This window comes from Triturus cristatus, chromosome 5_2 (genome assembly GCF_964204655.1).
Source record: "Triturus cristatus chromosome 5_2, aTriCri1.1, whole genome shotgun sequence".
Classification (NCBI taxonomy): domain Eukaryota; kingdom Metazoa; phylum Chordata; class Amphibia; order Caudata; family Salamandridae; genus Triturus; species Triturus cristatus.
Genome location: NC_140588.1, coordinates 610154970 through 610179284, shown reverse-complemented (window position 1 = coordinate 610179284; position 24315 = coordinate 610154970). Strand labels below are relative to the sequence as shown.

Sequence of the window (24315 nt, the reverse complement as noted above, 5' to 3'; positions counted from 1 at the left end):
TCTTAGAAATGGGGTCTCTAGTTGTCAGTGGTTTGAACCCTGTCGAAGTAGAGGCCCTCACTCTAGTCAGCATAAGGGGATTTCACAGCTAAGAAAACCCCTGCTCACCCCCTGGGTAGCTTGCACGAGCAGTCAGATCTATCTCAGAGGCAATGTGTGAATCATTTGTGCATAAACATACAGTACCACAGTGAAAACACCACAAAAGGAGTCCACACCTGTAAAGAAACAATAGCCAATATTTATCGGAATAAAACAAGACCAAAACCACAAAAATCCAACATACACAAGTTAAGATATCACTTTGAAAAAGTTTTAAATCAGATCAGTCTTTAGGAATCCCTGGATCCATCACTTTTAGCACAAAGTACCTGGATTGCGTCAAAATAAAAGAGCAAACAGGCATGGGGGGGGGGGGGGGGGGGGGGGTAAGGCACCAGAACAGGAAAGTGATGCATTGGGCCCTTTCTCCTAGGGGAGGTGATGCATCGGATCCTTATTGCCAGGGGAGGTGACCCGTCGGTTCCCTACTGCAGTACAGGGGAGGTGATATTTTGGCTCCTTACTGTCCAGAGAGGAGATGCTTCGGTTCCTTAGTGTGAGGGGAGGTGATGCGTCAATCTCAAAGACACGCGGCCTCAGTTCCATACTGCTGGGCAACATCAATGAAGAAATTAGTGCCCAGGAACAATGCGCTGAAAATCCAGAAATGCTGTGCCAATGAGGCGGAGCAGGCGCTGCATCGATTACACAGCCATGAAGTATGTGATATGTTGATTTTTCAGCCGCAAAGCAGGGACTGTGTCGGAGTCGGAGCGGGTGCCACATACATTGGTGACATGTACTCGGGTTGAGGTGATTTTCCAGCAACACTGCAGTGATGCGTTGATTTTTCTGCTGCGCGGTGGTGCTGCATCAAAAAAGGGGGCGCTGACAGTTGATGCATGGATTTTCTTCTGAGGTTTCCAGATTCTACTTATATTGGTCCAGAAACTGGATTTGACACCACTTGTCAAGTCAGGGCTTGCAGCAGAAGACAACAGGCACTGGTAGGTGAAGCCTTTGATGGCCCTGAGACTTCTTAACAGGAGGCAAGCACATACAAGCCCTTAGAAAACCTTGGAAATAGGATGTAGAAAGCAATGTTCAGTCCTTTCACTCCCAGGACAGAATCAGCAAGAAGAAGGCCAGCACAACAAGGAAAACAGCAAAGTGGCAGTCCCTCCAACAGTATCCAGCTCTTCTTCCAGGCAGAATACCCTTTAGTCCAGAAGTGTCCTGAAGTTATGGTGTCACAGCTGCAGTACTTATACCAGATTTCTGTGCTTGAAGTAGGCAAATTTTAAAGGGAAGTCTATGAAGTGCACAAGACCCTGCCTTTCCCAGACCTGGCTCCATAAAAACTACAGAGTGGTGGAGACCACTTTGTGAGAGGACAGACGCAGCCCTATTCAGGTGTCAGTGACAACTCCTCCCACCACTGAAGCTCAGGAAGGCCCATCAGCCTGGTAATGGCCCATCAGGATATTCAAGGCACACCTCAGCTCCCTTTGTGTGACTGTCTAGAGTGAATGCACAAGAGCCCAACTGTCACCCTAACCCAGATGTAGATTGTACAGGAAGGCAGAGGCACAGAATGGATAAGCAAGAAAATGGCTACTTTCTAAAAGTGGCATTTTCAAACACACAATTTAAAAAAAACTTCAGGATGAGGTGTATTTTTAAATTGTGAGTTCAGAGTGTCAAAACTCCAAATCTCGATCTGTTCCCAATGGGAAATTATACTTAAAAGATATTTCAAGGCAATCCCCATATTACTGTATGGGTGAGATATTCCTTGCAATAGTGAAAACCGACACTGGCAGTATTTACCTATTAGGGCATGTAAAACACAACAGCACATGTCCCACCTTTTAAAAACACTGCCCCCTGCTCATGGGGCTTCCTTGGCCTTCTTTAGGGGTGATGTATGTGTAGTAACAGGGAAGGTTTGGGCCTGGCAAGTGAATGCACTTGCCAGGTTGACATGGCAGTTTAGAACCGCACACACAGACACTGCAGTGGCAGGCCTGAGGCATGTTTGAAGGGCTACTTATGTGGGAAGCACAATCAGAGCTGCAGGCCCCCTAGTAGCAATTGATTCACAGGCCTTGGCCACACCTGGTACACTTTACTAGGGACTTACCTGCAAATCAAATATGCCAATCATGGATAAACCAATCACCAATACAATTTAGACAGAGAGGATATGCACGTTAGCACTGGATAGCAGCGGTAATGTGCCCAGAGTTCTAAAACCAGCAAAAATAAAGTCATAAAAATGCAGGAGGAATGCAAAACGGCCAGAAACCTATCCATCAATTTACTCCAGTTTCTTTCTGGGAGAAAACATTAATAGATGTGATCTTTAGGGGAGTCGATGCAAGTACATGCAAATGGCTGCTGGAATGAATAGATAGGCTAGAGGAGATTAAGTATTGAAATATATCATATCATAACATTTATACAAATACTTTAAACAGAAATGACCTTTTTACTTCTATCTGGTACATAAATGTTGATGATTCATCAGTTCACCAGCGATAGAAGAAGCAATATCACACATTGTTTGACCCCTGATGACATCACATAGTTTAACTTTTGCTTTAAATGTAGCCCCTTGGAAACCCCCTGATTTCTGCTGAGAAGTTAGGGCAAGGAGTAGAGATTGCAGAAAGTAAACACAGCTCTTTAAACCCTGCCTGCTTTGTGCTCTTGCGGCTGCCTTCATGACCCCTGAGACCATCTGTAGAATGGGTGAAGTGAGGGGTAACAAAGGAGAACCCAATATAGCACACTTTAATTCTCTCCCAAGAGCTAGTTAGTTGAGCAAAATTACAAGTAAATATTTAAGCATCCGTAAACAGCTTTCTGTATGTAGTGTAAATTATTTCTTCAAATTATTGTTGTGGGGAGGGTTTTCTGTTTGTCTGTCTGTCTTACATGCGAACCTGAGCCGCAATTTAAGGTGTAGAGAAAGAAGCCCCCTCCAGACATTAGAGCCGGCCTTAGTCTGGTGTGAGGCCTTGCAGGAAGGCCCCGCCCCCCATGTGGGGGATGAGGCAACACAGGTAAAAAACAGATGGAGGGTGGATCACCAATGAAACCAAGCTGCAGTGTGGATTTGGGCCTAGACATCATAATGAAGCAACGTCTGATGCAGACCTGAGCTGACACTGGTTGTCGGCCCTTCCTCTTAAATCCTGAAGCTGCAAACACATTAGTTAAAACATGGATCAAAGTGAGGAAGTAATAAACTCAGACATCAACTAATGCAAGACTTCCAAAGTTAAAAGTAACAGATTCGGTGTTACATACACAAACCAATTATATTGAAGAAGGGCCCCCGGTAGGGCAGACATCAGATTACTGCAGTAATCAAGTGTTTCCAAAGAAACCAATTACCTGCAGTTCTGACGACCTTTCTGCATACAGTGAACAGACATATCTCCAACCGCCAGGCAAATCACAAAACGGTATTAAAATGTAGATTTTCCTGCTGCCTACACCAGCCTTTCAGTCTTGCAAACCTTCAATGCTAGAAAACAGATTCCAAAATTGTGATTTTAGGGATTTTTGAGGACCCATGAGAAACGCATTTGGGGCCCCTAGCTCGGAACAACTTTGAATTGCATTGCTCATTTTATGCTAAATTAAGCCTGCAAAATAAAAAACAAAATGGATTTCTACGTTAAATTAGAGGGTCACACAAAAACAGCAAAAATATGTCTTGGTTGGAGCCGGAGATACTTAAGATCAATCTGGGTCAAGAGTGACAGAGTCTGAGGTAGACAGACAGAAGGGAAATGGTTGAGGATGAGAATGGAGGTGATAGACAGAGGTAAATCCTTTTTCTTAGGGCACCATGGAAGATGGTGACCCAGGACAAATGCCCACTTTCCCCATGCGTTTAAACCAGTCCCATCCATTATCAGCAGTCTGTATACCTTGAACTCTCAGAGACAAACAAAAGTGCTGTGAAATTGTCTTCAGTCGACCATGTGAAGTCTGAGAATCGCACTGCTTCAGAAGAACCCACCACAGTCTATAGTTGCAATAATATATGCAATACCGTGCAGGTCCATCTATGCAATACATTATCAACAAGCAAAGAGCAACACAGCGTGTCTCTAACTTACGGCTGTAGTTATATGATATGCTATAATAAAAGGCTATTTACATTGCGTGCAGCTACTCCAAGGAGTGTCCCGAGTTGAGTGTTATGTACCTTAACCATTCAGGATGCAAGAAACCTCACCACTGTTACATGCACAAAGACAGGGCCATTGGAATTATGCGTCAAGTGAGGACCAAATTATGTGGCAGGATTTACTCAATTATATGGCAAGGAAAGGGAAATTATCCTGCACTAAGTGGCACATATAGTGTTACAGTAATTCATTACTTTGGAATTTTTACACATGTTAAGAATATCTGGGCATAGGTTAAACCTTATCAGTAACACTTTCACGCACAAACACAAAAGTGAGCAACAGAAAGGTGACCAGTCAAACTTTGCAAAGGGTCTTCCACTTTACGCCAACACTTGTGACAGCACCTTTAGTAATTTTTTGATTTGTTTGAGGCAGAATCAATTCTTTTTCTTGTTGAAATCTGCAGATTATGCAGAAGATGATGGACTATGTGGCATTTCCTTAACTATGTGAAAAATGCTGCAGCTGCAAAACCACATAAATCCAGTGCCTCTTCACATAGATAAGTCATAGGCTTCCTTTTCAAAGCAATGACGACTTTGCACCTTTTACTGCTTTTGTTGCTGGTTTGTAGACAAAATATACACTATTAATTATATTATTTATGTTATCACACGGTCTGCATGCTGCGTATACAAGCCCTAGGATTCCCTCCATACCGGGAGGCATGCATCTCGTCATGTTTACTGGCAGTCGGCACCTACCTGATGAGGCTGCAGCACAGTCAGGGTAATGGAGTCCTCTGCGTTTCTGTAAGAGAGGAAAGAAGAAGCTAGTGAGAGAGGAAACCGCTGAGACAATGCAGCAGGAATGGCTACAGGCGTCAGACGCCTGACCGCCTGTCAGCAGATTGGGCTTCAAGCCCCAAAGGCTAGACAGTAACCTGATTGCAGCTTTTCATTTGCAACTGTGAATGTATGTTTGTCGTTTCTGTTTTGCTGAGTAGATACATCATAGTTCATTCGGGGCTGTGGAAAGCAGTAACTCCAGCAGTTCTGCTAAATGTGGAAAGCCAGCCAGACTTAGGTTTCTCCCAGTGATACACTGTCACATTCTAGGCTATGGAGTTCTTAATGTTTCCTAATGGTTGAGACCAAGGAGGCTGACAATGATGCAAACATAATGGCAGCTCCTACTTTAAGACCTTAAGTGGCTTCGTAAAGTGGAGTCAACTGAACCAAAAGGTGGTGTCTATGTAATGAAATGATCAAATATTTCCTTTAAAGTTACAACCGCCCCCGCACAGCCAATGCAAGGATTTCTTCTGAGCTTTGCAATGGGCATCGCTAAGGCTACCATGGTGCTACATGGACACAGAGAGTGAAATGATAAAACAGTATTTTTTGGAGGTTTCACGACATGTTTGAAATTGATGAACTGGGGCCGTATTACAGATACGGCGCACTTTCCCAGTTTCACCACGGTGCACCTTTAGGTTGGTGCATAATGCACAGACAGGGAAAATGAGGCGTATTACCATGAATGCACTGCAGCTATGAAGTTGCGCTGCCCTGGGACAGCACATTCAAGTGAAATACGGAGCACCTACTTCAAATCCGCTCTGTGTTTCGCTGTGCAGGCGGCAACCCGCTTGCACTTTAAAGAAAGGTTAGACATTGTCAGTGCACCATTTATAGAGGCATGTTTGCCTCTGCACTTGTGTCCATAATACGGCGCAGGCGAAGAAGTAAAGTGATGTCCTTACTTGCATGGGGCTGCACCCCCACACAAATTAGGGAACGCCCGCTAATTATATCGCTGGTGCTACATGTGCACCTGCACTATCTGTATTACAGAAGCAGCCACACAAGCGTCTGCGGCTTCTTCTGTAATACCAAAGTGGCCTGGGGGCGCATACAGGGGGCACACATGCCCATTGCACCCCTCGGGCACTCTCTGTAATACAGCCCCTTGTATGCATAGATACTCTTTAAGCAATTTCACTCATAGTAAACCTTGTTAGAAAATTCTTCGTTAAGGTCAGAAGCAGGTATGAGAGCATGGACGCCATTTAAGGGTAGTCAGTGGTCATAGCTGTGATCTTCTACTACTCCTGGCACTTCCTTTGTGACCCCTGCCCTCAGCGGAGGAAAATGTTTTGCCCCCCTCTGAGGCCAGAGTTCGCAAAGGAAGTGGCAGGAAGAGCAGGGAGCAAGTAAGAGTTCGCAGCTGTGACCCCTGACTAGCTGCACATGACATCCATGTATGAGAGATGATTAACAGAGCCTTTAGCTTATTCAGAATGCTGTAATAGGACTATCAATGAAAAGAGACTGGAAAGTCTTCACCCGATTGACTAGTCAGATTATACTGGCTTAGCTTGCTTAGGCCTACTGCAGTGAGTTCATGGTATTGTCATTTCTGCCTCACGCAACTGTGGCCCACTTTTCCTGTCCACAATGTCTACCACGAATTGCCCAGTCATGTTATGAAATTCCCCTGAAAGGCAAAGTGCAGGAATTCCCCCTGCTTCCCTGCTGTTTACTCGAAGCAATGAACAACATGGTTTTTAAAAGTGTAATGCCCTCTAAAAAATCCTTACTGGGGGGCACTGAATCTACTCTACCTGAAAGCAGTGCCAAGAGACACTTCAGTAATAGGACGACGCTCTGGACTGCTTCAACATTCCTACTTTTATTTATTTCCATTTTTATATAGTGGGGACAAGAACCGAGTTTGTCAGAGTGCTTTACATACAAACAATTACAACATATATAAGCACTTCAGGTTTAATATGTTACATACTACTGAGGTTTCATATTTGAAACTTGCAACCAAGCAAGACAATCAGTTCTGATATAAAAGCTTCTCTTCCAACAAGAAATGTCAAAAACTGAAGGGAACAGATATGGCTACACATGCTGCTTGGAAATTGAAGCATGATCAGCTTTTCCCATCAACTGAAATTAAGAGAGTGTACACCCACTACTATAGTGGCACAATGTTGAGTTCACTAAACTGAAAACGTTAGACCAGAACCTGGCAGCCCAGGGCTGTAGGCTGTTCTTTACAGCTCCTATGGATCATAGCACGCTTTATAGAAAGGGCCATAAAGAGAACAAAAAGGTTTACTTCACAAAATGCTTTTCCTAAGTATCACACCAAACAAGAGGATTGATCAGCATGTCCTAGTAACTCAACAAACAGGAAGTCATAGAAAGCTTACAACCTGTAATCCGGAAGCAATGTAGTGACCGTTTAGTGCTATCTGAATCCAAAGTAAAACTAAATATAAAAATTAAAAAACACATGACCATTATAAGCAGCTCTGGACCACAGCACTCTTTTTCCTCCACTGACCTTATTTATTGCTTTCAAACCCTTGAATGTGAGGCAATGTACAAATGCTAAGTCATAAAACTAATATATTCAAACAAAACAAGGAGACCCAAAAGGTAGTTGAGGACCTTGGGTAATCGTTAATTACAAACAAACAGTGGTCCTCAAATGGTTTAAGGAATAAAGGGAATAAATATAGTACAGAATCGAAACTATATCAAGGATGTCCAGCCGGACACCCAGTTTAATTCTTCAATGAAACATAAAAAATAGTCAACAGCAAAACATATGTGGGACACAGTCCTGCATCCGTTGGGAAAAAAAGACATATACAAAACAAACAGACATTTCAGGCAAGGCAGAGGAGCTTATTTACAAAATCCAGTGTTTAAGCTTATTCCAAACAGACAATGCACTTTTTTACGTAATGGGTTAATGTGCACGCTGTTTAGACTGGGGTCGACGACGTTTCGATCCTATTACAGGGATGCAAGGATCATCATCAGGACGGTAGAATGTACAAGCCTGGTATTGAAAGAAATTGCCTGTGGGGAAATGAGAGGTGAAGTAAGAGTAAAAGAGGGGAAAAAAAGAGAAAAGAGGGGGAGAAATGGTAAAAATTAGAGCTAGGATAAGGCAGCTGTGGTAATTTAGCCAAAATTGTACGCATGCACTCACAAACGGCATGTGCACTGCGCACAATTTTGGCTAAATTACTGCAGCTGCCTTATCCTAGCTCTAATTTTTACCATTTCTCCCCCTCTTTTCTCTTTTTTTCCCCTCTTTTACTCTTACTTCACCTCTCATTTCCCCACAGGCAATTTCTTTCAATACCAGGCTTGTACATTCTACCGTCCTGATGATGATCCTTGTATCCCTGTAATAGGATCGAAACGTCGTCGACCCCAGTCTAAACAGCGTGCACATTAACCCATTACGTAAAAAAGTGCATTGTCTGTTTGGAATAAGCTTAAACACTGAATTTTGTAAATAAGCTCCTCTGCCTTGCCTGAAATGTCTGTTTGTTTTGTATATGTCTTTTTTTCCCAACGGATGCAGGACTGTGTCCCACATATGTTTTGCTGTTGACAATTTTTTATGTTTCATTGAAGAATTAAACTGGGTGTCCGGCTGGACATCCTTAATATAGTTTCGATTCTGTACTATATTTATTCCCTTTATTCCTTAAACCATTTGAGGACCACTGTTTGTTTGTAATTAAGTCATAAAACTAAAGCATCAAACCTGCTTGTGGAGATTGACATGCATGAAAAAATATCCTCCCTTCACTGAAGCCAGTGTTATGAGATTGAGAGGCCCTTATTGACCCTCGTTGGCATTGTCCCTCTCCAACTACACAGCTCAAATCTGAACCCCAATATTTGCAATTATTATTACTAAGCAGTATAATTTCTTTCTCCTCAATTACACTTAGAGCCATCTGTTTTTGATCTTCTCTTGTTTGGTACACCCAGAATCTCAAAGAATAAAAAGTTTGTCGGAGACTTGGGATATCAATGGAAAAAACTTTGTACTCTGGATCTCCTCTTTCCATTTAAGGTCATAATGTCAAGCTATTAAAATAACTCTCTTCCCTTCTCTGTTGCTCATTAAACTCTTCCTGGGAATACTCCTTATCTTAAACCTTCTTCACTAATTTCTCTGTGCTCTTTTTCAATATGAAAGCAACCACTTATTCTGAGAATGCTATCACACCTCAATTATCAAATGGTTCTCAGACCTCTATGTAAACTGTGGCTTTAATTCATCGACCTCTCCCTTTCATTTGCATTTTCTTTTCTGATCTCAGAGCCAAGTGCAAGCTCTTCTTAAAATCACTCTCGAGTTTCACAACCTTTCTGCCATCTAAATAACGAACTTCCTTGGAACAGCAAGGTCACCGAGCAAAGTGCAGTCCCAATTACTTCTTCCCTTTAACTCCAATTACCTTCTTTCACATTGCTAATTAGGTTTGCTTCCTAGATACAGCATAGGATGTTGGCTCCCTCCTCCTTTCTCTTTGACCATTTATCCCTACTTTTTCTGTTTCATTTTTAGTTCATTTTTCTTCACTTAGCCGTAATATATAAACATATCATAATAAAAAAAATCCTTACTGCTGTGAGGTGAACCTGGGCCATAAAACATCCTATTGACACCCTTCCTCAAGACATGGATGTAGGCTACACAGGCACTGGCCAATTATGGGAGTCAAAATACCTTTACTATAACAAACAAAACTCTCCGCAAAAAGTCATTTGATACTAAATAAATCAACACTTTTCACACTTTCGTCCTTTCAGCTTATGAGAAGTAATAGAAATAATTTTGATAATCAATGATTCTGTTTAACCAATGTCAAAGAGGAGCTCAAGACTTCCTCATCCGTCTTCCTCGCCACAGTAATTACACATGAGCATTCTGCTCCCACAGAAACTCCAAGCAAAATTCAGTTAGCCTACTAGCCTCCCTATCCCTCCAACATGGTCCCCATTGTCCACCACCAATCACATAAAAGGACACAACCCCATAGACACAACCTGTTTTTTGTTTCTGCACTACTCAGAGTGCTGTTTCCTGTATTTAGGTAAGTGGGGGTTGCGGTCCTGCTTTAGCAGACTCTTTTGCCCCATGGGGTTTTGGTTTGCGAGGCATTCGATTGCGGCCTCCTCTACTGTGCTCCTCAGGTCCTGCTCTAGCACTGTTCCAGACTGAGCGGTGTTTGTTTATTTAATTACTGGTACCTGCAGAGTCCTGCTCTAGCGGTCTCAGTGGGTTTTGGCACATTTAACTGGCGGTTCCCGGTCAGTTGCCCCCCTGTTACCCGCCTTCTTCTGTACCCACTCACTGTGTGTTCTACACCCAGAGGGAAACACAGGCACTCCTGTCTGCAGTGTCCGGGCCTTTCACGCGGAGTGAAATTTGTTTCTAGTCACTGCTGTGACTCAGCTGTGGTCCCGGTGTGGTCATTGTATTGTGCATCGGCGTGGGGGGGGGGGGGGAAGGTGGCTATGTGCCGACATGTTTTCATTACTGTGCTCTGTGTCAGGCTCCGTTTTGAGTCTTGGCAGTGACGTGCACGCTTAGGACATGCTGGAAGCCGTCCTGTGGCATTGTGGGGGTTGCTAGGGGCAACTGGGAGGTATTTGTGCATTCTTGCTTGCAGTAGGGTTTCTCCTGCAATTTGTGCTATGGATGGTATGGAGGAAGGTGCTGCCTTGAATTCTACCCATGCTGGGGAGTCTTCAGGTCCTGCTGATGCGGTGCCTTTGCTGGCAGTGATTCAACAAATGGTCCAGTCTTCTGTGGTTGCGGCTTTTCATGATAGGGAGGCTGTTCCTCCTTCTAAAAAAGGCAAGGTGTGACCCTGGTCCCTCCCAGGACTCTGATTGGGAGGAGGATGTGGAACTTAAGGATCGTTTTGTGCAGGGGTCCGATCTTAAAGACGTCCTTCAGCATATTCGCTCCAACCTCTTGCTTCCAGATTCTGGTGTTGATGTGGAGGATATGGATTTCTTTTCGCAATATCAGAAGAAGGAGCGAAAGTTGTTGCCCCTACACTCCTCTATATTGAAAGTGCTGGAGTCTGAGTGGAAGGATGTTGATAGGAATAATCTCTGGTCAAGATATACCCCTTGCAGGACTTTGCTGTTATATATCCGGCCTCGGTGAAGGTGGATTATTTGATGGCTGGCATGTCTTCTCAGTGCACTAATATTTCGGAAGATGCTTCCTCGGCAGACCCGGTAGATAAAAAGGTTGATGGAGCTGTGAAGCGTACTTTTGCTGCCGCAAATTTTTCAATTTGAGCTGCAATGTATTCCTCTTGTGCCATCCAGTTGTAGCTGAAGGACTTCCAGTCATTGGCTGCGTTGTTGGACCAGGGCGAGGACGTTTCTCCCACTCTCGCCCTGATGGAACAGTAGGTCCAGCTTCTTTCTGACATTTAATTTGATTCCTTGGGAGCGGCGGCCTCTACGGCTAGGTCTTCTGTTGCAGCTCATCACCAATTGTGGTTGCATTCTTGGAAGGCGGATGTGGCTCAAAAGGGCTTCCTCATGAGATTTCCTTTTACTGGTTTTAAGCTCTTTGGTGCTCCCTTGGAGGATATGGTCGAGAAGTCTGCGGAGGATCGTAAACTTTTGGCTCCTGAGAGAACGGCGCGTTCCCGATTTTTTGGGTCAGTTAGGGCTTTTGGTCCGGCTTGTCAAGGGAGGGTTTCTCTGCCCTTTTGTGGAAGGGGGCGCGGCCGGGGTTCTTCTTCCTCTGACAAATCCCGGTTCCCTGCCGCTTCTTCCTCTTCTTCTGCCCCCTCAATGTCCTGACTGGGTTGCTCCGGGCATGGGTCCAGTGGGGGGTTGCCTGTCTCTCTTTGTGGACAACTGGATGAGTGCTGTTTTGGATCAATGGGCACTTCAAGTGGTGTCGGAAGATTTTCGCATTGGGTTTGTCCAGATGCCCCCAGACTGTTTTCGTGTCACTCCATGTCCCAGAGACGATTCGAAGAAGGAGGCTCTCTTGGAGGGCGTCTCTTGTCTAGTGGCCAAGGACACTGTGGTTCCGGTACCCACAGAACAGTGGGAACTAGGGGTGTACTCTATTCTCTTTCTGGTGGAGAAGCATACCGGAGACCTCAGACCAGTGTTGGATCTGAAGTGGTTGAATTGGCTCATTCCTCCGGTCAAGTTCAAGATGGTTTCCCTGCAGGTGATCCTGTCTCTGATCAATCAAGGGTATTTTCTGGCTTCCTTCGACCTCCAGGATGCATAGCTCCATGTCCCTGTCCATCTGGAGTCCCAGAGATTTCTCCGCTTCTGTGTGTTGGGCTTTCATTATCAATTCAAGGTATTGCCCTTTGCCTGTGTTCCTCCCCTTAAGGGACTAAGGTTCTGGCCCCCCGATTGGGCTTTTACATGGAAGGGGTATTATGGTATTTCCTTACCTGGATCATTTGTTGATTTCTGATTCTTCTTTCTCTAAGGCGGAGCTTCACGTCCAGGAGGTTTACCAGGTGCTGGAGGGACACGGATTTCTGGTGAATCGGAGGAAGTCTTGCCTGTTTCCTTCTCAGGATCTGACGTACATTGGGGCTCACTTCAGGACTCTGTTGGGGTTGGTGTTCCTACCTCATGCCCGAAAATTGACTCTGATGTCGGAGATTCGGTCCCTGTTGTCCAGGACTTGTCCTCCTGTGATGCATTGGTTAAGGGTGCAGGGTCTGATGTCCACCTCCTTGTTGGTGGTTCCATGGGCTCTTCTCCATATGTATCCTGTGGTGAACCATGTTATGTCCCATTGGCGCCCCTGTGGTCAGGATTTCAATCAGGGGGTTCCTGTGTCGGCCCAGGTGAGGGAGGATCTGGGTTGGTGGTGGGACGAGGGCCATCTTTCCAGGGGTCGTCCGTTTCTGATTGTTCCCTCTCAGGTGGTTACTACGGATGCCAGTCTGATGGTCTGGGGAGCCACCCTGAATGACTCTTCAGTGCAAGGCATGTGGTCCGTAACTCTGATGTCTTGTTCTTCCAATTATAGAGAGTTGTAGGCTGTTCAGTTGGGTCTCTTGGCGTTTGCAGCCGTGCTGGAGGGTCACGATGTTCAGATCAGGACGGGCAACCAGGTTGTCATGTCCTACATAAATCACCAGGGGGGGGGTTGCAGAGTTCATTTCCTCAGTCGCCTCATTTGTTCCTGGGCAGAGTCAAAGTTGGTGTCCCTGTCTGTTGTTTATCTCCTGGACTGGGAGAATGTGGTGGCGGACTGTCTGAGTAGGGTCTTTCCCTCCATGGGGTCGTTGTCTCTGACCCCGGTGATGTTCCAGACATTGCAGAGGATGTTTGGGTGTCCGGTGGTGGACTTGTTTGAGTCTCCAGACAATGCCAAGATTTGTTGTTTCTGCGCAATTATGCCTTGCCCAGTGGCTTGGAGAGTGGATGCGATGTCCTTCCAGTGGACTTGGGCCTGTTGTATGCCTTTCCCCCGGTTCACCTGATTCCAGCGATTTTGCAGAAGATCAGGAGGGAGGGGGCTTTGGTGCTTCTGGTGGTGCCGGATTAGCGCCGCCGCCTGTGGTTTCCTCTGTTTTTGGAGTTGGCGGTGCATCCGGGTTTGACGTTGCAGTTCCATCAATATCCATTGGTGGGCCCTCTGGTTCCTCTTCTGGTGTTCTGGTCCATGGGTCTTCAGGCTTGGCTCTTGAGAGGTGTTATAATCCAACAAGGAGCTACAGAGGGATAATGAATGCCAGGCCACCCTCCACTCAAATTATAATCCAACAACAAAGACTTGGCAATAAACGGCACTTTTCATCAGTTATTTGTGTAAATACGTAGGATCAATCATAGGGTAATGCATATATCTATTTCCCTAGATCAGTAGTTCTTTTCATGAACTCTGAAATAGTCCCCTGTGCCTTACAAATTAATATTTAATAAATCCCACTACGTGAAGAAAAACCAGCCAAAAATTGAGTCACTCAACAATTTCGAAAAGTGTATATGTCACAGAGATTGTGAGGTGCCAGGGAAAAGTGTAGAGAAATGAGAAAGTATCTCACATGCGCACCACTAGAGGAGCTGTTGGCAGGTACTCACCAGCTTGCCCACGTACTTTATAATCATTGATAACTCTCTCATGAAAAGAAAAATGTGTCCAGTGCAAGAGAAGTGTGAATTTTTAAAAAACAAAATATAAGCAAAACCCCAAAGAAAGAAGAGACAAGTAAAGTCTCAGATAAAATTGGGTACAACTCACGTATATACTTTCAACTTCTTTATTTCACTGCGTTTATTATCCCAAGGTTAAAAACAGCATGTTGTTAACCACTTCAAGGATTAATAATTGAGAGGTGTTCCCTGATCCAGAGTGGTTATTCCCTGGAGGTTGCTGGTCGTATCCAACAGTCAAGGCACCCCTCTATTTTAAAATCTTACGCTAAGCATTGGGACAATTTTACTGGTTGGTGTCTGCACCATGGTTGGTCTATTGGAGAGTTGGATCTTGCTTGTGTTCTGGATTTTTTGAAGCAGGGTTTTGATTTGGGCTTGGCCCTTTCTACCCCCTGTGCAGCTATTCAGGCTTTTCATGGTCTCCCTTTTGTGGCGGTGAAGCCCCTGGTGGCTCGTCTTTTCAAGTCTCTGGCCTTCCAACGCCCTCATCCTGTGTTGTCTCCACCTCCGTGGGACCTTCCATTGGTGTTGCGTGCCATGCGGGGGGTCCCCTGTGAGCCTCTGGAGTCTGTTGACTTAAAATATTTGACCTTGAAAGTGTTTATTTTGGTTTCTATTGCCTCTGCCAGACGTGTTGGTGAATTGGGGGCTTTCTTACGGTCTGCTCCGTTTTTGAGAATTTTGGAGGATAGGGTGGTCTTGCAGGCTCATCAAACTTTTGTCACTAGAGTGGATTCTTTCTTTCATCGGTCTGTGGAGGTGGCCCTCCCTGTTTTCTTTCCAGTTCCTTCTTCTGTGGAGGAGTCTCTGTTGCATCTTTTGGATGTGAAGCGTGCCTTGTTGATTTACTTGTCTCGCACAGCTTCTTTTTGTAAGGTGGACAATCTGTTTCTCACTTTTGGTGTTGCCAGGCAGGGTCTGAGGCCGTCCCTTTCTACCCATAGCAGGTGGATTAAGGAGGCTATCCTGTCAGCGCATGAGGTCCAGTCTGTGGTTCCCTCCAAGCCGATTGTGGGGCATCCTTCTCATTCTGTTGCTGTTTCTTGGGCCACCTTCAAAGGTGTTTCCATGGAGGATTTTTGCAGGGCTGCCACTTGGTCTTCCCCTCATACCTTCATGACTCATTACCGGCTTGAGGTTGGGGGTGGTGCTTCCCTTGCCTTTGCCTCTTCGGTTCTGGAATCTGTGATTTCTTGAGATATGTGTCTGTCTCGCTTGTTTTCATTAAACATTTTGTACTGCCTTCCGTATGTTGCTTTGGTATCTGCTCATGTGTAATTACTGTGGCGAGGAAAACGGACGAGGAGGTAATACCCTGGTTACCTACTGGTAATCTTCATTACTCCGAGTCCTGGTCTTCCTCACCAGTATAGTCTCCCTTCCCTCCCGGCCCTCATTTGTGGCTTCATGTCTATGGCTTTGTTTACAGGTCATAGCTATGTGGTTGTGTCCTTTTATGTGATTGGTTGTGGACAATGGGGGCCATGTTGTAGGGATAGGGAGTCTAGTAGGCTAACGGAATTTTGCTTGGAGTTTCTGTGGGAGCAGAATGCTCATGTGTAATTACTGTGGCAAGACAGGCCAGGACTCGGAGTAATGAAGATTACCGGTAAGTAACCGGGGCATCATCACTCACATGCAACCTGGATTTTTAGCAGTCCATGACACTCAATTATGACATACTGCAAAAAGATATACGCTGACATCAAAATTGAAAATAGATAAGGTAAAGATCAAAGGAGTCAGGCAAACATCAACAGGAGCCAGTGCCATTTTGAATCACGTAAACCTTCTCCTATACATTGCATAGTATATCAAAGTGTTCAGGCAGGAACATACGATAGAAGGTGTCACCTACAAAAATATCGAAACAAAGCATAATCAATAAATAAATATTTGCAATTATTCCCTGATGTGGTTTTGACTCAGCAACCACTCTTCTTGGTGCTCTCTAGTAGTTGCCTGTCTCAGAAATGGTTACATTCCAAGCCACATTCATCACAGATCTGAATATTTGTAGGAGAGGAAGATTTGAAGGGCAAGCTTTTATGTTATATACTTGGGCCAAGGCTTCACTCAGTTGATAATGTTCTGTTGCAGAAACCATCTTCAGGAGAAAACACAGAATTCGTTGGCATTCTTCCTGCTTTATTTAATTCTCTGGAACACTCTCTCATCACAGGTACGTTTAATGGTAAACCACTTCTACTTCAGCGAAAACCTTAAAACCTGTTTCTTTGTGTCTTGCTACTCGTAATAGCTTTGCTCTTTTCCAAACCCTGCTTTTCCTATATCTCAGAATCAGTAGCAAGAAATCTGTAGTTGTGTTTAGCGATAATCATAACATAATGTAATATAACATGACTCGGCATGGAGTTGCATGACCTACATAATGAATATGCACTTTCTCTTGACATATATCCAACATCTCTCTCTTTGTCCAAGTTTGGCAGCCCGTTGGCTTGACATCTTCCAAATGCTGCTTAGATTATGTCTTGGGAAAATGTTAATTTCTTGATGAGGGCTTTCCAAAGTTTACACTTCACTTTAGTCCGAGGTGAAGATTGTCAATATAGGTTCTGATTCCCTACAGCCAGGTGGTGCACATAAAGAAGTTGAGGGCAGCAGGAAATTGACTTCCTTCCAGGGATGTTCTTAGAGGATATGCTGGAAAAGCTATACATCATTCCCTTCCTGCCTGCTGTAAGTTATGCCCTAATGAGTGGGAGTTTCTAGCCATCAACGAATGCAGACACACATGACCCATTCCTGACCCACTGAAAGCCCATCCTAAATGTGGTGTTTGACTGATTTCCCACCTGGCCCAAAGAGGGGGGCAATCTGACAGATGGAGAATGAATAGTGCATATTCGCTGGTCAACAGTGACTAGTGCAGGGCCCTGAGTGGCAGCGGCAGCATTATTCCACCTGTTGCAAAGCAGTGGTGTTGCTATTGGGGGTGACTGGTGGGATTCCTGGTGAGCCCGTTGCCCCATCTGTAATTGTGCTGCTCCCCCCCCCTTGTGACACACCATCAGGCAACAGCTGCAGCCAGCAAAAACAGACGCCAACCTCTCAGCCTGGGAAGAGTGAGATTGTTCTTGTTTGAATTTCACATTTTGTTTACTCTTGAATTACCTAAGACTATTTGATTTTTACAGCATGTGTGTCTGTAATGTATTTCATGCAATATTTGACTCATACATAGTACATAGTGTGAAAAGAGTTGCTTCTATATGTGTGTGTGAGATAAGCTTGTGGGTGGGTGTTACTAACAGGTAATTAGTGAGAGCTGTGGAGTGCAGACCGAAGGCAGTGTGAGTTTCTCACAGTATCCATCGGTAAAGTGGATGATAAAGGATTTCGGAATAAATGCTCATTCAGTACTTGGCCTCTCTTCAGAGTGCACAGAGCAGTGATGGAGCGTAAATGTTAAATGACAGTTGCCTCTATCAATTCTCACTATCAAAAGCAATTTACGATAGTTATTTTGTGATGAAAACATAAAAACTGGCTAAGTCGAAAAACATGAGATTTCATACTGCATCGTAAAAGCATGCAGAAGTGTTTGAAACATGGAAATATGAAAACATAAACAAAGAGAAACAAACAATGATTATTTACCTATGCATGTAATCACGTGTCTGATAAACTAAACCTAATTAACATAGAAAGTGCGGTGACGATAATCTTTAAAATGTGTCAAAATGAATTGTCTGCATAATAAAGCACCTGAAATGATTAAAATGGTTAATTCAAAAATAATTGACAGTATGTAAACCTGCAGCTTACTCTAATGTTCTGTGATAAAAATGTATACTTCAGAATGACACGTTAATATTTGTTTTGAAAATAATAAACATGCAAATGATTTTTTTGTTGTTGTGCCTAATATTGATATATTACCTTTAAAAGAAGATTAATTGAATTAATTAAGGAAGTCGATATATAAATATTAATGTGTTTTTATATTGATCATAATGTGGTAATGATTCAGCAAAATTACAAGTAGGCCTCAGATGCTTTTCTCTTTTTCCTGCTCGAAAGGCAGAATCTAGCTGAAATAGTCACTTTAGACGCTGTGAGAACCTTTCCTGAAGTTTCTTTTCTGTATTTTATAACAATGGACTCACTTTTGATTTAGCAACATAGTTGACAGAAATGTATCAATAATATTGCAAACCCAGAGAGAGCACCTGGGAACGGACAGACTGAGTAAAAGGAAGTTTTCTTGCTTCTGAGGAAAAGATGCAAATAAAAAATAATTGGAACTTAATGAATTTGCAAAACGATTACTCAATGTTTCTGGGTTTGTTAGTAAGCTATTGCTCAAACCATGAGCAGCCCACTGTGAGCAACCTATGGAAACCATATGGGCTGATGGAAAAGATACTTTGTGGGCGTAAATCGTGAAAGTATAATTGCCCCTTGGAGTAGGAATTGGGGCTGACTGTCATTTTCCATTTTCCCTTCCTGGCATGCTGTTGAACCGACCTCTGATTTTCCCTTAATGCCAAACCTTTGAACTGAACTCTCCTGACTGTTCTGGAACCTGCACTTTGCCGGCTGGTAAAGCTTGACCAGTAAATAACCTTTTGGCTGAAGGGTTAACTGACTCCTTTCTGTGGCATGCTGCGCTTCCATGCTCTCTCTCTCTCTCACTAGGCAACCAGCATTTGTTCTTAATGAATCTGTGTCATATTGTGTGACTATTTGTTCTACTTAACTATTAAATCTGATTATCAATGTGATTTCATGTCCTGCCATTCAAATTGAGGCCTTAGATAAATGTTTTTCATGAGTAATCATTATCATATGTGCGTCATTTTTGGAGTTATACTTTCTTGTCTTAGTGTATGTAAATTTGGTGGCAACTGCGTTTTGGTGATAAAACCGGCACGTATTTATTATTATTATTAAGGGAATTTTGTAAAGTGCTTGGTTACGCTCAGAAGCGTGTCCCCGCGCTGAAACTGAAAGACTCAGAAACCGAAGGGTGGAGTAGGCCTGGTTATCTAGAGAATAGATGTGTTTTTAGTTTCTTCCGAAAACTAGATTCAGATGGATCCATGCGAAGGTTAAGAGGTAGAGCATTCCAGCTCTTCGCCACCAAATAGCGAAAGGATCTTCCTCCCATGCGGGCCCTTCTCACCCTAGGGACCTTTAATAGGCCTCCATGTGAGGAGCGCAGGGCGCGTGATGGTACATGCCTGGTGACTAGGTTCTGGAGTGGTTCAGGCGCCTTCCCAGTGAGGATGCGATAACAAGTACAGAGGGCTTTAAATTCAACTCTGCTCCTTACTGGCAGCCAGTGGAAGGGTCTGAAGGGCAGCCTTGGAGGCCGATCTTTTGGGGAATTTTAAAATGAGGTGGGCTGCCGCATTCTGTAACACCTGAAGGCGATTTATTGCCTTACAGGTTGCTCCCAAATACAGTAGGTTGCCGTAGTCTAGACGCGATGTGACGAGGGCGTGCACCAGCGTTCTACGGGAGGACGTAGGGAGGAGAACTAGGACCTTCTGTAGACTTTTTAAAACGCTAAAACAGACACCCGCCACCCGGTCTATCTGGGGTCCAAAAGACAGGTCAGCATCAAGCCAGACCCCAAGGTTTCTGACTTCCTGACGAGGTGTTGGGACCCCTCACCTAAGCATGGGGGCCACCACGCCGACGACCAAACAGATGGGCTCCTCCCCACCACGAGCACCTCGGTCTTGTTGCCATTTAATTTAAGGCAATTAGTGGACATCCAGGTTGCAAGATCTTGCATGCAAGCCCTGAAACTGTCCATGGCAAGGCCGGGCGCGCGTGAAAGGGAGATAAACAGCTGCGTGTCATCTGCGTAGGACACAATTGCAGCCCATGGCCCACAGCAATCGGAGCCACTGGAGAAACATAAAGATTAAAAAGAGTGGGGCTCAGGGACGATCCCTGCGGAACGCCCTGGCCCAATCCTATGTCCCTGGAGTGGTAATCACCCTGGCGAACCTGGAAGCTTCTCCCAGTCAGGAACGATTGGATCCATTGGAGTGCAGCTCCAGATATTCCTCCACTGTTCAGACACTGTAGCAAGGTGGTATGAGCTACAGTGTCGAATGCTGCACTCAGATCCAATAGGATGAGGGCCGTGGTATGACCCTCATCCACCCCCTGATGTAGGGTCTCCACAGCCATCAGGAGCGCAGATTCCGTTGAATGGCGGGGACGGAAGCCAAATTGGGTATCGTGTAGTAAGGCAGCCTTTTCCACGAAATCCATCAATTGCAGATTGACCGTTTTTTCAGCCACTTTGGCCTAATAGGGTAGAAGGGAAATTGGCCGGAGGTTCTCTAGTTTATCGAAACTGATATTGGGTTTCTTCCTAAGGGGTAGAACCACCGCCTTTTTCCAGTCTTTGGGCACGGTCTTGGTGCTGAAGGATACGTCTAATAGATGTCTAATGTAAGGTTCCAATACCACTAGGCTATCCGCTAGACGTTTAGGTGTAGTGGGGTCCCGCGGAGATCCGGACTTTACAGATCGACAGATTTTTAAGAGATCTTCTGGAGGCGGGGTGACAAAGTTGGTCAGTCTGTATCTATCCCCCCATTCCCTAGGGCTTTCCACAAATTCTGTCCCATTAATGGGTTGATTCGGAAATGCTGAATAAATTTTAGATATTTTTTCAGCAAAAAAGTCTGCGATCCTATCGCAGGATTCAGGCGAGCAATCTTCTGGGGCAGTAGCTGGTTTTCCACTCGAGAGAGTTTTATAGAGCGAAAAAAGCTCCTTCATCGAGTTACCAGCTTCGCTAATTTTAGTCGTGTAATATGTTGTTTTAGACTTTCTAATTAGCCCATGGTAAAGTCGCCTCTCAATCAAGTAGGCATCTCTTGTTTCTTTGGAAAGAGCTCTGCGCCATTGTCTTTCGACTCTCTTCAATGCGGCTTTCATGACTCGTAGTTCATCGTTGAACCATGGGGCAGTTTTTGGTATTTCTTTATTCTTTATTCCAGATCCTCATAAGGAAATTGCCTCATGTTCTCTAAATACCCAAGTCCCTCTTAGCTCAACAAAAAGATCCATTGGAAGACCAAGGTTGGATAATTAGAATGGTGAATACATTGTTAAGTAAGAAAGGTGACATGTTAATGGGCCCGATGGTGAGGATGATTTGAAATGTTATAGTGATATAAAATGTGGTAAATCCTGTGGTGCATCAACAGTTACCAAATGGTCCAATTGTAAATGTGATTCTGTGCAAGAGTGCGTGAAGGAGGTACACAGCTGTCAATATTAACACCGAGAAAGTTAAAGAACAGGCTGTGTAATATATATATATTTATTTTTACAAACTTGTGCACAATGTTTATGATTGCCCATTGGAGGTGGCTCTACCTTTTTTTTCTGTTGGCCCTTGAATGTCCACCCCTTAAAATCACTTCCAGAGATGCCACTGTTTCCATGGCTCTACTTTATTGCATTTTATTCTAACAACTTTATCAGCTTTGCACTTCATGAAGCTGGAAAAATTTGAAACAAAAATGCAAAGTTACAAAGCCTTTTATTTCCGCTGGAAGTATTTTCACAGTACTGTCAGTTCTGTGGCAGATTACTTAAATGCTGTCTTTGGTAAACAAATGTCTTATGTTCAGTGTAGCAATACAATTGCAAACATGCCTTTCATTGTATCATTTCCATTGGAAGTATTTTAAAATACTGTCACTTCTCTATCATCTTGATTTAATATCGCGTAGGTAAACACGTCTTGTGCTCCATGGTGTAACAAGAGAACGCCACACTTCCATTTCTTTGCATATTTTTTCTTATTTAGATTCCAGCAATACTGAAATATAGTGAAATCTGCTTTAATTCAGCAATGCTGACATTTTTCACTGCCACATGTTTTCATGATAAGGAGCTGGGAAAAGTCCATTACCTTACAAGTTCTATGAACCTCTCTCTGGGCGCATCACTCACGTCCTCCTCATTTATGGCCAGAATCTGATCACCAGTCAGCAGTTTGTCGTCTGAGGGGCCTCCTGCAATACAAAGGACAGTTCGATGTTAGGATGTTATAAAGAAGACTCCAATCTTTGATGAAGGTTTCTATAGAAGACATTTGATATTACACTGCTCAGGTTACAGCCTTTTCAGCCTCTTTAACCGAGGGGTGGTATGCATTTACATTATCACATTCAAGGCTTCTTACTTACTAACATTGTTAACACCATCATATAAACTAGACTTTTTAAAAAGTGAAGGTTTATCTAAAACACTATGCTTAAGTCCACACCTGTGCATGACCAAATGCATTAGAAATGCAATGTTTCCCACAAAACACCTTATGCCCAACTTGTAGAGCTATGGCACATAAACATTCTATTTGTGAGTATGAATTGGAACAGGAAAAAACATCTAAAAGGTTTTGAACAGCAATCCTGAGTCGATTAAGATATACTTTTCTAGAGCTTGAGATATATCTTGATCATCGACATCGATGCATTGTGATATACTTTGAATCTAAGTTATATCCTGCTGACTTCACTTCTGAATGACCTATGCACCAGTTGGAAGTGATACCTAATGCAGAATACTTGGTTTCAGGATTCACCTCTGAGGGCTCTCTATGGCAGTCTACACACCCCAAGAAGGGCCATTATATTTTTCTGCTTTGATTAATTTCAATGTTTAATTTTCTTCCTGTTATTTTACCTTTTCCCTTCTATATTGGTTATTATCTGCCCCACCGTTTACTCTGAATTGAATTTATTACTTCTTTGGTGCCTTAGCAAGATCCCCTGTGAGCCTGGACTGTTGTCTGATCTCCTTCCTTCACAACTTGTGCATCCCCTTAATGTTTTAACGTGCCGGCATTGTTTCAGAGCAGCAAATGTGCCAGATACAAGGACATTCATGCTGCACGCAAGAAGCATGTCAACTGTATGGGCAATAGATATTGACATTTATAAAGTCCACTTTTTTCATATCTGAACCCGTCCCTAGCAAGATTGCAAAGGTGGCATGCCCCCTTGCTCTTTTGGAGTTCTCCTCATTGGAGAAGAGATAGCTAGTTCACTTAGAAGGCAAATCTCATTGGTCTGCCTGAGTATGCATTTCACTCTCTGGTTGATCAATTATTCATTCCTCCACACTTGTCATTTCCCATACTGGGGTCCATTTGGGTGTTACCTTAGCAGAATCTCCTTTTGGATCTGCTTCAAGTCACTTTGACTGATCCTTGTGTAACATTAGGTTTAACATTAGCCTTTATCGGTTGATTTTAACTCGATCTGAGAGCACAAATGAGACAACTTTTTTGTAACTGAATCCTGATTATTGTTTGCTTCAGGCCAGTACATGAAATCCATATCAACAGTATATTATTTATTATATTTATTTAAGAGTTTTATATAGCGCCAACCAGACCCTAAGTTATCAGAGCGCTTTACAACATTTATCGTGATGCCATAGAACACAAAGTATTTCAATAAACTGCATTGTCTCGTGTAGAGTCCTTTTCAGGGTGGGTGGGTCAGGGGGTGAGTCAAAAGGCAGGTGATGTAGATGCCTTCTTATCGAAGCTTCTATATTCTGTGCTGGGAAAGATTCCTGCGACAGAGGGACTCTGTCTCTTTAGGCGGCAGCTATCTATTCAAATGGGTTTGGTTGAGGAAGAAGTCTTTGAGCTGACTTTATATGCAAGCTTTTCCTCTTTGACAGAAAAGAGAAACATTGGAGATTTCTCTTGGTTTTTTCAAGGATAAGCTATCCTGCATCAATCTCAAATGGTTTTATTAATTTCCACCAAGATTGCTTTGCCAGTTTGGTCCATCCCCTTCTTTTATTCTTAATCTATTAGCCTCGTGGCATGGCTAATCTCTATTTGGAGAAATTAATAGATCTATAATACATAGCGGTTCTCCATGCAGCCCACAACATAGCCTTACGTCATCTAATTTCCATGATGGTTTACGACTAAATGGCAAACACTCCATTCTCGATCCCAACCTGGAAACCTTTGGCTTGCTGTCATGCATCAGGCCAGCTACTTATGCTGTTAATCATTCCCAATCATTTCTTTGCTCTTACAGGAGCTGTGTTGTTTAAGATATTAATCCCATAGTCTTGACCAACCA

The 24315-nt window shown here is 43.7% G+C and overlaps 1 protein-coding gene across 1 annotated transcript in view; it reads right to left on the bottom strand.

Moving 5' to 3' along the window:
* FRMPD3 (FERM and PDZ domain containing 3) overlaps positions 1–24315 on the bottom strand; it is a 1009771-nt gene that overhangs the window by 805760 nt on the left and 179696 nt on the right. The window contains exons 3-4 of the mRNA XM_085607691.1: positions 22116–22218; positions 4958–5003 (exon numbers count right to left, since the gene is read on the bottom strand). Of these exons, the coding sequence (XP_085463817.1) occupies positions 4958–5003; positions 22116–22218 (149 nt within the window). The remainder of the gene's footprint in view (positions 1–4957; positions 5004–22115; positions 22219–24315) is intronic.